Genomic DNA, 15,147 nt, shown 5'->3' on the forward strand with positions numbered 1-15,147 from the left:
CACACACACACACACACACACACACACACACACACACACACACACACACACACACACACACACACACACACACACACACACACACACACACACACACAGTCTTTCATCTATTGAAGGCGGTAGAGGTGTGCCTGAGTGTTTGGAGATAAGAACATGAGTGACAGTCACACTCTTAATTATTAGATGGTGGTGTATGGGGGAGACTTCCAGAGACACTAATCTGCTTTGTGCAGGAGACTTATTTTAACGGAGCATTCAGTGATTTGGGTGATTATAGGGATATACAAGGAGGTTAAATGGGAGGCTATTGTGCAGTCACAGTTACCAATACAAGCTAGTTAATTCAGCATTCTTTTATTGACCGGTCAGGCCTACCATTGTGTGGCACATCAATGCACGGAATATATATGTTCACAGTGAAAGGGGTGTTGTTGAGAAGAACCACACGCCCACTCCCTAACCAGATGTCCTTTGGGAAACCCAGCCATTGTCTATTTGCATTTGTCGTACGATTGGTAGCATGTTTTGAGCTTGTAGATCGGCTGTTGTTGGCACGCCACACCGTCGTACAATGGACCATAAATTAGGCATTCGCTTTTCCCACCAGCCAGTGGATCGAAAGACACGCACGCACGCACACACACACACACACACACACACACACACACACACACACACACACACACACACACACACACACACACACACATAAATGAAGTATGGACAAAAGAGTGGACTTCAACGTTTCAGGATAGATCACAGAAAGGGTACCGACCGCCGGCAATATCCCCCACACAGCATGTGTGTAAATCCATAACTGGATATTTGTGTGGCAAAGACACTGGCCTATTATAATTTATAATCACTGCATAAAAGGAGCATGTGAGGGGTGTGAGGGATGGGCAGAGAGAGGGATTGTTTGAGAGCGTATACTGCTGCAAACCACAAACCTAATTACCTGTTAAGGCCAAGGGAGGCACCATGATGATGGCACATGCCTGCCTGGTGCCCGCATGTGCACACTCCTCCCTTTGTGAGTGCTCTTTGGGGTATTGAGGACAGCTGTGTATGAATATAGAGGACACAGTTAGGCTTGTCCCATTAAATTCCCTTTATCTAATGGAAGCAATATGTGCCTACAGTACAATATAAAGCAGATAAACTATTAGACAGTAACAAGACCCGGTGGAGTATGTGAATTATGTTGTGCCATTCATCAAAGACTATTCAGTTAATACTGAGCACACAGTATCCACTCGCTGTCGGCCAGAAACCCTGCATCTCCCTAAAGCATATACGTTTCTGGAAATGGAAATAAGAACCCTTCCACCGTTCCACTGGATACAGTGCAGTGATTATTAGTTAGTCACAACTCTTGCTAATATTTTTCATTCAGTATTTATGAAAAGATGCAGATAGACTTAAGCACTTTCACTTTTAAAATTGTCCAAAAAAAGCGCTGTGAGCTTGTAGTACTTTTGCTTTATACTCTCCGAATATTCAGCTTTTGCTGAACATACCCGATCGAAAAGCTTTCGTTTACAATGCGTGGTTAATTTACCATAAAAACGATAACACTGGAGATACTGGAGATACAAGGTTTCTGCCAGACAGCAACGATTCTCTCTCTCTCTCTCTCTGTGACCTGCCAAGTCCCAAAAGCCCTGTCAGTCTCAGCAGCACCAAGGTGACCTTGTCCCACCATGGCAGCAGAGCTGCGCCAGGCCAGCGAGGGCATGCTGGAGCAGCAGGTAGGCGAGACGAGACAGGTGTCCGAGATGTCATCTTCCTCCTCCACTTCCACCACCTCCTTTTCCATGAGTTCCTCCTCCTCTGGCATGCTGCGTAAGGTCTACCAGAGCTCCTCCAAGACTGCCGAGGGTATGAGAGAAAGAAAACACATGGTTACAAAAAACGGCATTAACCACTTGACTCATTTTCAACTATATCTTTGTGTAATTGGTTCTCACTTTTTTCTCCTCCATTGATGGCACCAATGTGTGCACAACATAATAAAACCTTTACAGTTAGCCCAAACATTTAGATTCTCGTAGAGGTTTTTTTTCGATTCTGACGAATCTCTCTACGAGAGTCTAAAAGATTTATTGCGCATTTACAATGGAGAGAAAAGCAAGATGGCCGCCAGATTCCGAGACAGAGTTGATTAAAATACCTTTTTTATTGAAAAATAAGCATGTTCCGTGTTTAGTCTGATTCCGAACACCTCACAAACAAGTGGGGCAACATTTAAAGCAGCTTAGATTTAGCATTTGTACAAGGTTTAGAGTGATTTTGAGGCACAAACGTTCAACTTTCGACGTTAAGGGGGGGGGGGGGGGGGGGGGTATCTTTTAGACTCTCGTAGAGAGAATCGAAAAAAAACCTCTACGAGAATCTAAATGTTTGGGCTACTTTACAGTCATTGTTGTGATTTTGGTTGACCAACGATGATGTCATTGGTGGACAGGTTACTGAACTCCCCACAGCTCTCCTAAGAGACACAGATTAGTCTCTGAGTAGAAAGCAATTGTGGCATTTTATCATGAACATTAGTGAGGACCAATATTATATGAAGACGCATGGCATGCCTACCGATGACGTCACTGGTATACTCGATGACCGTACAGGCGTAGGCATAGGCTACATTTATGTAATTTAGATAGCATTGACATGGCACTCTACAGTGTATACTCATATAGTTTTATTGTACAGATATTCTACTGTTAGTCGGATGTTAGGTTCTTAGCTTGCTTATGATCTTTGATGACTGCTAAATGCATAAATTGTAAAATGTTAGGCAGGTTTCTGAACAGTCCACAGCCATCCTCTAAATGTTAGGCAGGTTTCTGAACAGTCCACAGCCATCTTAAAATGGAGCATTGAGAACCAATTATATGAAATGAAGATAGATTGAAACAGGGTGAAGCTGATAAGCTGAAACTAGCAAAATGACCTAATAAGTTCACAATGCACTAAGCACAAAGCTTGTTTTAATCTATTTTAGCTATTACAATCTTTGACAATGACATGCACATGCTCAAAATAGGGACGTGTTCAACAGGCTTTGCTTCACACTGTTCACCAGCACTACCCTTAAACAGGTGGTACAGGTAGCGATAGTGTTTTCGACTTGTTCGATTGAAATACTTTCAAAGGCGTAAACTATCCAAACCACCCTTTAACCCACGAGCTGGCACCATAATTATCTGTTGCAGCATTATCTAAATGGTTACGTATGCTGTGTGTTGCTGTAATTAATCTCTGTTTTATTTGGTGACAATCCAGCCAGCGCTGAGTCCTTCAGCCAGGTGCAAACATCCCCCCGCATCCTGATCCCAGAGGGGGAGTCTGTCCCAGATTTTGAGGAGAAACCACGCCCTGTCACTGCCCAGGAGGGTGAGTTAGCGGATCCCTCTTTTTTCCCCTTTCATCTCGAAACTCCGTGAAATTGCAAAGCAGCACCATCTGTATAACCCCAGCATCTCTCATCCCATTAAATATTATAAACAGGCCTGAGCTCCCGAGACACAATCAAAGCACAAAGTAGCTGTGCTTGGAACTTTCTTTGTGCTTGTGATGACCTCTGGGCAGGGGGGAAAAAGAGAGATGTACTGCAACTTGCTTTGAACAAATACTGCAGGCTTTGAAAGCCTAATTTGTGCTATCTCCGACTGTGATTTATAGATTGAGGGGCCAAACACACAGCCTGTTACAAATTATACATAACTTAACTCTGCAGATTAGCATGATCATTCAGCATTAGTGGTAGACAGTAAAGAATGACATTTACTGTACTTATCTGTATCTGTACCTTAGATGTACGTTGTAGCAGATTGTATCTGTCAAGCTTGGGAAAGAAGACAGAGTACTCTGTATAAATCTGAGTTGTAATATAATTAATTATGTAATGTAAACATGCTGTAAATGCATAAATGATGTAATATAAAATATGCTGTAATTGCAATTGTGAAATGATGTCTTATAAACCCATGTTCCCATTGGGCACAAGGTGTGCATGACACGAAAATAATACATATTATTATAACTATACAAACTATTTTAGTATCCCTGCTGGGGAAAAAAAAGCAAAAGCTGGTGTATGCACAAACACACACATATAATAACACTTATGTTCATTGTTCCTAGTAGCCTAGCCTAGTAACTTTGCTCGAGCTAATAAGCAACATGCATGACTCGCCACCTGGCCTGACCTGTTAAGTGGACAGGTGGTGTCGGGTGAAGGTTTCTGAAACATGGAACAAAGGCTATACGATTCCGTAGTATGTATAATATATATTTTGAGTTTGAATTGACTTTTTTCATGGCAATGAGACGTTGCGTTCACAGTCACACAGATGATATTTTTAAAAGTGGCACGAATAGAGCACCGAAGTCTAACGTCAATATCGGTAGAGGGTGCTATAAGTACCGGGTTTGTGTACTTTATTATTTGTAGCCTATTAAATCCCCATTGGGGGATTTTAGATCACCTCATAACAACTATGTTTGAAAAATAAACAAATCATCCTGTTCGTTTCACTCATATGGATATGAAGAATCAACTGAGAAAACGCAAATGTTACTGCTGCCAAATTAGATACTGTATCAAATTCTTATATGAGACGATTTTAAGATGACCCCATGTTATTCTCCATATAGAGAAAAACTTCCACGTGCCCCAAATAAGCAGCTAGAGCAGTGGATCTCAAAAAGTCTCATGTCAAAGACCCCCCCCCCCCACACACACACACACACACACACACACACACACACACACACACAATGAATACGTATGCATTTGTTTTTAGATGAAAAGGCGGTGTTCAAGGCCAAGGTGACAGGAAGACCTGAGCCCAGAGTGACCTGGGAGAGAGCCAGCGGACAGCCACTCTCTGACGGGACCAACACATTCTATGACAGCCTCAACAAACATCATATTCTCAAGGTTTGCATGCAGCCCATAGACTACGCTAAACCAGTGGTTCTCAAACATTTTCATGTCAAGGACCCACAAATTAATATATATATTTGGCCGCGGACCCCCATCTGAAAATGTTTTGTGCCAGGAACCCCCAGAAGAGTTTTGTGTAAAAATAATAATAAAACAGGAAATCTAAACGTTTTCAAACACTTTCAAGATTTTTCTAAAAATGTAAAATGTACAAGCCCTCCAATGACCCCTGGGGGTCCCCAGATAGCACTTTGAGAATCACTGGTCTATTTGGTTTCATTTGAAATGTATTTATTTAACCTTTATTTAACCAGTAAAAACCACATTGAGACTGAAGTCTCTTTTACAAGTGTAAACTGGCCAAGAGAAGAGGAAAAATAAGTGACACAGCTCTGCCAGTAACAATAAATACAAGACAATAACAGGACAAACATGCAACGCTCATAAATACAGTACCCACTACCGAAGAAGCTCAAAGGGAGAACAGGAACGAATAATAACGCAACCAATAAAGGCTAATATATCAATTTAAGCAATGCAATTTGCTAATACACAAAAAAACAACCAAACCAACATTTGCTATACGTCAAAGCAGGAGCAATGTTTGGGAAGTGTGCCTGACAGCAATATAAAGTGCCACTTCACCCCTTTTGCAACCATATTTTATTGTAATGATGTTTGGGAGACAAGAAACACTTTCCTGAGGTTTTTACGTGCATAATATGTGTTTTTAGATATTTTAAATATTATATTTCAAAGTGTCCATGGGCTCCATGATGTCATGGACACTGGGCTCACTTCCTTCCTGGACTACAATTCCCATAATGCTTTGGTCCACTGCTCTTCCTTGTGGATAGGGGGGGGGGAATAAGCGAGCCCAATGTAAGTGAGCTCATGGACACTTTGAAATAGTGAAATATCTAAAAACGCTTAATACCCACATAAAAGCCCCAGGAAAGTGTTTCTTGTCTCATTAAAATAAGACCAGTGACCTCCAGGGGAAAGTCTGGATGGCAACCGAGGAAGGTCGGTGACTCTGGAGAGACAGCTGACCTCCAGGAAAGTCTGACAGAGCAACAGGGGTTAGCAACCTCTGTTGCAGCACTCGTAAGAGCCTAGGGCACCAAGCAAGCTACAGAATGTACACATGAGCAATACCCCAGGATTATTAAGGACCCCACACACCCCCATACAGTTTTTTTCAGGCTGCTGCCCTCGGGGAAGAGGTACCAAAGTATCAAAGCCAACACAAACAGACTGAAGAACAGCTTTATCCCTCAGGCTGTGAGACTGCTCAACAAGCCTAAATGAACATTGAACATTCCGTGGTATTACGGATTGTATACTGACCTGAGTCCTTTAAAACTTTTTAAAACTTTTATACTTAGTATTGTTATTTAAATTTTTACTTATGTGTATTGTGGAGCATCACCCAACGAAAGTTTTTCACAATGCTGTACCTGTACATCTATGTGACAATAAAACACCTCAACACCTTGAACCTTGAGTCTCCCGAGAGGAGGGGAGGAAGAGAGACTCAATAGCACAGATTAAACTGATATCCCCCAAGAACACACAAGGCAGAGAGAGCTTCCTGCTAGTTCTGGCAGGGAAGAAAGGACAGTGGCGCGGCGCCCTGGGCACGGTGGTCGCTGGGGTGTGGTCAGCACTGGTTTGCTGCACCTGGCCGGCAGTTTTTTCGCACTTCCCTGTTGGCCGGGTGTGGCTCTCCCTCCCGGTGCTGGTTGCGCCTTGGTGATGGCTGCCCCTCCGTGGACTTTTCTATAGCTGGAAGCCTGGAGGAGAGGGGCAGTGACTTGGCCAATCACTGCTGACCCGCCAACTGGAGATTGTAGTGGTTGAGGGTTGAAACACTCTAAGAAGGTTGGAGACCACCTGATGACCTCTCTTCCAGACCAAGGCATCCATTAGAAATGGATTATATTCGCATCTTTGATGTATTTACAAACAGAACTGGTTGCAAAAGGGGTGAAGTGGCCCTTGAAGTCTGAATTCATGCCCACATAATAGTACCATATATATATGGTACCATATTTATATGGTACTAAAAATACCATATATATATGGTACCATCCATATATGTGGGTGTGAAATCAGACTAGAGATAGAGAGATGTCAGATGTGTGGTGCACATTCTGGTTCTCCGGTATAGACACTAGACAGGCAGTATAGCTACTAATCTAAAGATCTAATGAGCACCTTCAGGCAAGCACTGTACTATTTTAAGCATCTCAGATGTAAAAATGTATACTACAATTATTTTGATTATTGTCAACCACTCAAACCCTCTATTCTTATGACAGACCTGAGTTAACAACTGTTTTGGGCAGATTCTCCCACCCCCATCTAAACGAAATCTCTTCACCAGAAAGAGGCAATCTACAATCTGGTAGATCTGCTATTTTTGTCAAAATTAATGTTCCCTCCTGCGGTCACCAGATAACTGATGCATTTGGATGTTGTGCATAGAGGAAACATAAAATAAGCATTTACCAGCAACAACATTGACGACGTGATGAACACATTATTAATGCATTACTAAGTAGGCCAATAACGATTGTTAAATAGGACATCATTAACAATCAGGACAAGTATATTTTTGGCACAAATACTTCAACTTCAATTTGTAATACAACTTTAACAGGGAATGTCTATACATATTGCAGCTATACTTGTATGTAGGCCAGTGGTTCTCAAACCTTTTCTAGTCAAGGACCCCCAAATTCTAAAAAGGTTTTTCTAAGGACTGCTAGGGAATTAAAAATGTTTCAAACATTTTCTAGGGACCCCCAGAAACTATTCAAAATGTTTCAAACATTTTCTAGGGACCCCCAGAAACTATTCAAAATGTTTCAAACATTTTCTAGGGACCCCCAGAAAATATTAAAAATGTTTCAAACATTTTCTAGGGACCCCCAGAAACTATTAAAAATGTTTCAAACATTTTCTAGGGACCCCCAGAAACTATTCAAAATGTTTCAAACATTTTCTAGGGACCCCCAGAAATTATTCAAAACATTTCAAAAATAGCAGATCAATAAGCTCACAGCACGAAGTGCTGCACTATGTGAGCTTGTAGATCTGCTAAAATGATTGTGATGATGCTACCCCACCCTAGCCTGGATCCAGCCCAAAGACCCCGCCCACTCTCTGAGTGGACTGCTACAGTCTGATAATAAGGCTAACCCCACCCCCCAAGGATTCAAGATTCAAGATTGCTTTATTTTGTCATTCTTTCCAACTGCAGCAGCAGGGGAAAAAAACGAAATTACGTTTCTCCTAGTTAAAAGACAACACAGGCTCATACAATAATAAATATATCAAGTGCAAGACAATAGGCTACTCTGAATATAAATAAAAAACTGAGTCCATAAAAAAGACAAATAGAATAAGAAAAACATTTAAAACCTGAACATAGAGTTCATGTCATCAGTTCATGTCCTATCTGCCAGGGATACTAGAGGATACTACTAGGAGTCTGATTGCCTGGGGAAAGAAGCTGCTCCGCATCCTTTCCGTCCTGGCACTGATGCTCCTGTATACCGTTTCCCAGATGGCATAAGGGAGATCAGGCTGTGAGAGGGGTGGGTGGCATCCTCAATGATGCCAGTTGCTCTCCTCATTTTTGAGAACCAAGTATATTTCTTCCAGCACTGTTGTTAAATCTACTGTGATTTAAGACATGAGAAGAGAGAGAAAGTAGAAAGAAACCAAATGCTCTTGAACAGGCTGCCAATAATAAACCCGTTCTGCCATCCAGTATAGTCACCTCATAGTCATACAGCACGGTGAGCACGCCATGCATCATGCAGAAAAGTAGGCTACATAAAAAATAAATAAATAAAATAAAAACTTTGATCCTTTTATCTATATCACCACTCTGGAGTGGATTTATATGCCGTCTTCTTACCAGCCGGGGAGCTTAAGTGAAGCTTAAATGGCTATTATAAACCAATGAACTTGCAGATGCTGACATGCATCTACCGTGCCATCTGTGTTTCATGATCGCGGGGATGACTTTTAACTTTAAGATGCAGGGATGAAGGCTTTATAAGAACAGATTCCTGACGTAGCACCGCCTCCTGCTGTTTGATTCAAGCACTGCAGGGGAGTTTGATTGATTGATTGAAATATGTATTAGCAGTTTGCAGAATTACAGTACATTTCAAGCACAAACTCAATACAAAGACTGTTAACTGTGAGTGGACGACCCAATTAAGCATTACACTTGTTTACAAGAGAGTCCACCATGTTCAATTCATCAAAAAGTTTGTTGACGTGAGTCAGTCAGTCAGTCAGTCATGTTCACCCAAAGAAAATTACTTATTTTTCTATCAATTGCACAACCAATGAAGCATTGGATTCAGTTACTACAAGGGGACTGACAAATCTTTCTGTGAGATACTTTTTTCTTTTCTTACATTAAACACTTGAACCCTTAAGAAGAGAAACACTGAGCAAACAAGGCAGGTGTTTTGTATGTCTGGTAGGCAGGCATGTCACGCGTAATTGTAGAACGCACTACGGGCGCAGACACCACAAAACAGTTTGCAATCAAACAGGGTCGGGAAGACTCGACCCGGGGCGAGTTCGCCCCGTAAAGTGAAGAAGACTCGCCAAAAGGGGAAGGAATCTCGCCCCGAAAGTGAAGACGACTCGATTCCGAGCGATTCGATGCCGATGGAGAAATCTCACATAGTTAAATTACCTCATAGTCATGCTGCATGCGCTGTTGGTCGATGAAGAATTATAATCCAAGGTTTGTCAATCATATTATGGTTTATGGTTGAAAGTAAACCATAATAAGTAAACTTTAAGAAGAGATCTGCAGTCATTGTGCTGCAGACAGTGCAGAGTGCATGAGAGCAGCACCGCTTGCTAATTGAGTTGACATTTGCGCAACTTCACTGCATGGCATTACCAGTGTTGGGCAGTAGCTAGCTACAAGTAGCGAAGCTACATAGCTTAACTACATTTATCAGTAGCTTGATGGTAGCTTCACTCCTTTTGAACCAAGTAGCGTTTTTTGTAGTGTAGCTATTTTTAGACCCAAGTAGTGACGTAGCTTTCAACAAAAGCTATACGTTACAAATTGACTGTTAAATAAAGTTTTGTGGGGGAAAAAAATCCCTGGAAAAAAATCCATGATTGGTTGGTTTAGATAAGAAGAGTCTGACACAGTTATGTTGTTAAGCAAGAGGATCCCACGCAGCAGCTGTCCTTTTATCTCTAGCACAACACAGTATATTACTCACCTAATGCTCCCTGCAGGTTCCATGTTTAATTCCAGCGTGTGTAACCTACATTATTGTCTAAGTGAAAGTTTTCATATTAAAAAATTTGATCGCTAACTATAGTACTTTGACAGCTCATTCATCGTAGCTTGTTTACAAGTCAAACTGACTTCTTGTGCAGAAACTGCGGCATCAAAATAAGAGCCACTTGTATTGATTAGTCAACACTAGTTTTATTTCTAAGTCTACCTACAGGACATTAACATCTCATTTAAGTGCCTGTCAGCATTCTCTCAATCTGAGTATCCCATCCTCAAATATTCGGTAAAACAGTGCCTATCGAGGCAACAGTCTGTCTTGAGAGACTAGCATTCTCGAGTCTAAATGATGTCTCTCAGCTGGTGTGCAAATGGCTAGGCTGTGGCAATAATAATAACAAAAAAAATAACAAAAAATAACTAAAATCGTTCATTTTTTGGAACCATGAACTTTAGTTCAAAATGTTGAATTATGAACTGAATTAGTTCCTTTAATTTTTTTTTACTGTGAACTGAACTATAGTTAATAAAAAAACGAACTTTCCCAACACTGAACACATGAATCAGCCGGCTCCTGACACCGCAAGGTACATTAATACAAGTAAATGTGAAAAAGTTGACACCAAAAGCCAGACAGAGGGCTTGTTTCCTGTTTGTTTTTTAATAAACAATCAAACTCAGCATTTTTGCCTGCCTATTAGGCTATTTGTTCGGTGGAAACTTGATCATTAAGTTGATAAAAAAAATTTTTTTTTTAAAGTAGTGTCCATGTAGCTAGCTACTTTTGCCATGTAGCTTATAGTGTAGCTTGCTACAATTATCTGGGGATAGCTTCGTTGTAGTTGAGTTATATTTAATAGAGAGTAACTGGTAGTGTAGCTTACTACATTTTCCAAGTAGCTTGCCCATCACTGGGCATTACAGTAATTAGTTATTTGCCAGCACCTGCTCCAATATAGGCCTAAATCAAACTTTATTTATATAGCACATTTAAAACAATAGAAGCTGACCAAAGTGCTGTACTGTAGGCCTACAAGTGGAGCATCACCATCGGTGCACAAAAAGAACATAATCTCCACAACTCCACAAGGTTCTCAGCGCAATGGCGCATCGATAAAAGTTGGGATTTCACTAGTGGCATTATTCAGGCAATACTCAACAGATTGTTATAATTCCAAGTGATCTATAATCTGTGAAGTTTATATTTTCATTTGGATGTAAGTAATGTTTTTATATGACTTATCAAACATGGTAGCCTATACTTAATGTCCACTGAGCTGTGGTGCGCTTGCCTACACTCTCTCAATGAAGTGAAGAAACTCGCCAGAATGTGAAGAAGAGTCGCCCCGGGTAAAAGTGGCGAGTCTTCTTGTTACCGTCAATATACATTATACAGCGCATGATAGACACGCCGACCACGGCAACGTCAGACAGGCTGACCACAGTGTTGCAGATGCAGTTAGTAGGCTAGTGTGGCAAGCAACTCTGACAATAGTACAGTATTACTGCAGACAGCTACCATTTGGATAGATGCACCAACGCAAAGCCAAGTAGCCAGGTGCCTATTAGATGGGGGTAGCACCCGCAGTTTCATTAAAGAGGATATTTCCAGAGCACTTAACCTGCCAGTTATAGGTAAAGAAACGTTGAATATGTATGTATTTGTTTTGCAACAGCAGTGATTCGGTCGGCGTAGGCATACCTACCGGATCTTCTTTCTACACAAATTACTCAAAACAAGACAAAGACATTTTTTATTAAAAATAAAACCGCATGAGTTTTCCTGATGTCGTAAACTGTCAGAATCAGCTTTTGTTCGTTTATGTGCTAAAAGAGTGACTTTGAGAGCTGTTTCCTCGCAATGGACCCTATTTTTTATTTCTTAAATTGCTAATAAACAACACAACGGAGCGAAATAACTCATGGAATGTAATAGTTTGCCCATAATAAGGTAAGAAAACAACCCAAACCTCTAAAAAAGTGGTCTTGCCCTAAACAATGTAATGCCATAATGGGGGTGGGGGGGGGGGGGGTCGGGGTCCCTGCTCTATCTCTCACTGAACTAGGGGGTCCTGGCCTTAAAAAACATTGAAAACTGTACTAGTGATACCCAAATCAGCGATTAGTCTCCCTCCCAGTGAACACAGCAGGCGACTAATCTGTTCTGTCTGTCTCCTGTCGTAACTGCAGATGTATGAACAGCAGTTACAGCACTGCATTCATTAACTCCAGAGACATGTTGAGATGCTTGCTGGCAGTGTGAGATAATAGCAGTATTTTACTAAGTATTTTTTTTACAATTTCCAGTACTTTTACTTATACTACACTACATCTCTGCAGAGGCAAATATTGTATAGGCCTACTTTTACTCCACTATAATAATTTAAAAGTTTTAGTTATTTTGATTATTATTACAAAACATAGCCTACATTAACCACTTCAGCCCTATACATATCGGCCATTTAAAAATAAAAAAAATCTATAATAAAATTATACATTTGAAAACTTGAAATGTGACATTCTGAGTAGCCTTTACTTTACTTACTCAAATACATTTTGAATTCCGGACTTTTACTTTTCTAATTTCTACATTGCACAGTATTGATATACTTTCACTGAATAGCCTATAAGTAAAACATTTGAGCAGCACTCTTACCTGTACTGAAGTGAATGCATTTCTTCCCCCTTGCCTCAGATCAAAAGCCTGACCCTGGCAGAGGCTGATGTCTACAGGTGTGTAGCCTCCAACAGCCACGGAGAGGCCGTCTCCTCCGTGTCTCTGACCATCACAGAGCGTAAGCCTGGAACCCCTTGGAGATCTATAGCAGATCTATAAGCCCACAGCACGACGTGATGTGCCGTGAGCTTGTAGTTCTGCTTTTAGAATAGCCAACAGATAAAGTGGTTACAATGATTATGTGATGTTGTATTGACACATTTAGCTAGGGAACCCCCAATCCCCCCCCCCCACAGGACAGGACCCCACTTTGAGAACCCATAAGAGTGTACAAATGGAACCAAAGGGCAAAGGGACCCATAAGGGTCCATTTTGAGGGGCGCTCACCGCTAGCCCCTCCTATGTCCAGCTTTGAGGGTCTGTGTAAACATAAACATTGAAGACAAAAGTGTGTAAACACAAACATTGAAGACAAAATTGAGGGTGGGGGGGGGGGGGGGATATCCTTGAAATTGAAAAGTTTGAGAAACACATTCAAAGGGTGATACACAGTGTCCATTTTGACAGCACTTTATTTATTTAGTTTTGGTCATACCCTGTTGTCAATAATTCTTGTCTGTCTCCGTCTCCATCTGTCTCCAGACCCAGCGATGCAACTCAAAAAGATGCTGCATCATCGGTAAGAACACAACACAAGCCTCTGTAGACAAATTCATCAAAAATAAAAAAAAATACATCGTTTGGCGAGCAGATCCTTTGAGTACTTCTTAATAGTGGTGGAAAAAGTACTTTGATTTTGTTGTAGTATATATAGAAAATATGTTCTTAAAGGGGCATTCCACTCATTTTCAACATTTTACTATGTCATTAATATAATCATTAACATGGTGAATCACATCTTGATGACATCATCAAGATGTGATTCACCATGTTAATGATTTCTTTCAGACCTCCAGTTCTAGGCAACACAGAATGGGGGACCTTTTTTATACAGCTCTAAGGTATATTAATGACATAGTAAAATGTTGAAAATGAGTGGTAATCCCCTTTAAAAGCAAAGTCCTGTATAAACATTTTAGGCCTCTGGCTATGAGTAAAAGTACATCAAAATGTATAAAAGTAGGCCTACTACCAGAATGCATACTTGTGAGGACAACGATTTTATTAATGCAAGTATTTGGCATTTTTAACTGTAAGCCTAGAGACATAAAAATAGCTGATCTACATCCATGTTTTACTCTAACTCTAATCCCAACCCCAACCTGAATCTAAACACATGTCTAGAATTTTTCCAACCATAAAACCACCATTTATGACTAGGACCAGGAACCAGCAAATGGTCCAGAGTCCCGACTCCCCACGATGTCTATTTCTTATATTCTACGTACAAGTAGCCTATAGTCGCACACACGCACACTCAGTGAGGACTGTTGGTGCTGTGCAGCAGTGTGGTGAAGCGTGAGGAGAAGAAGCCTCCGACAGAAGAGGAGATGCTGAAGATCCTGTCTGGAGCGGACAGGAAGGACTACGAGAGGATCTGCGCTGAGAACGGCTTCACAGACTTCAGAGGACTCCTCAAAAGGCTGAAGGAGATGAGGAAGAAAGAGGAGGTGGAGGTGAGGGCCTGACACTGACTACGTGTAAAATATACCTTCCTGGCAGAAACCTCTCATCTTCCGTATTCAAACTTTTCGTGTCATTTCATTAATTGATGCCCTAATTAATTAATTAATTGATGCCACTGCAGCGTCACACAAAAGCATCAAAAGTAGCAGATCCGCAAGCTCGAAACACGATTTGCGCTTGATGATCTAGGCTACTTTTGCCGTTTTTTATTTTGAATCCTGAAAAGTAACAGTTTTGGACATGAGGTTTTTGTGCACCCGACAGAGACGTTATCCTACATAGATTACATAAAAGAACTATAACCACGTCTAGACCTTTCCGTAAAATAAATTGCCGATCTTCAAGGACACAAATGTTGGCTATATATATGTTTGTATATATCTATTATAACATTAGTAAAGTTGTCATGTGGCGAAAAAGTGTGGCCGTGGCCGTGGCCGTGGCCATCAGCCAATGAAAAGATGTGGCCAGCACAGCCCCTCCCCCTTCTGCCTCCTGGGATCATCTCATCTCCCTCTCCCTCTCGCACTTCGCAGGAGAAGGAAAAACCCGGAAGGAGAGGAATTGTCGCCTCACGATGTTGCTTATTCCTTCTAAATC

The 15,147-nt window shown here is 41.2% G+C and overlaps 1 protein-coding gene across 1 annotated transcript in view; it reads left to right on the forward strand.

The window, feature by feature from the left end:
* Positions 1-1,778: 1,778 nt before the first annotated feature.
* LOC310857976 (immunoglobulin superfamily member 22-like) overlaps positions 1,779-15,147 on the forward strand; it is a gene marked incomplete at both ends in the record, with an annotated part of 34,873 nt that continues 21,504 nt past the window's right edge. Inside the window, 6 exons of the mRNA XM_083764020.1 lie at positions 1,779-1,881; positions 3,286-3,396; positions 4,809-4,945; positions 12,940-13,039; positions 13,564-13,600; positions 14,366-14,537. Of these exons, the coding sequence (XP_083620146.1) occupies positions 1,779-1,881; positions 3,286-3,396; positions 4,809-4,945; positions 12,940-13,039; positions 13,564-13,600; positions 14,366-14,537 (660 nt within the window). The remainder of the gene's footprint in view (positions 1,882-3,285; positions 3,397-4,808; positions 4,946-12,939; positions 13,040-13,563; positions 13,601-14,365; positions 14,538-15,147) is intronic.

Source organism: Protomyctophum parallelum, assembly GCF_964188405.1.
Source record: "Protomyctophum parallelum genome assembly, chromosome: 4".
NCBI lineage: Eukaryota > Metazoa > Chordata > Actinopteri > Myctophiformes > Myctophidae > Protomyctophum > Protomyctophum parallelum.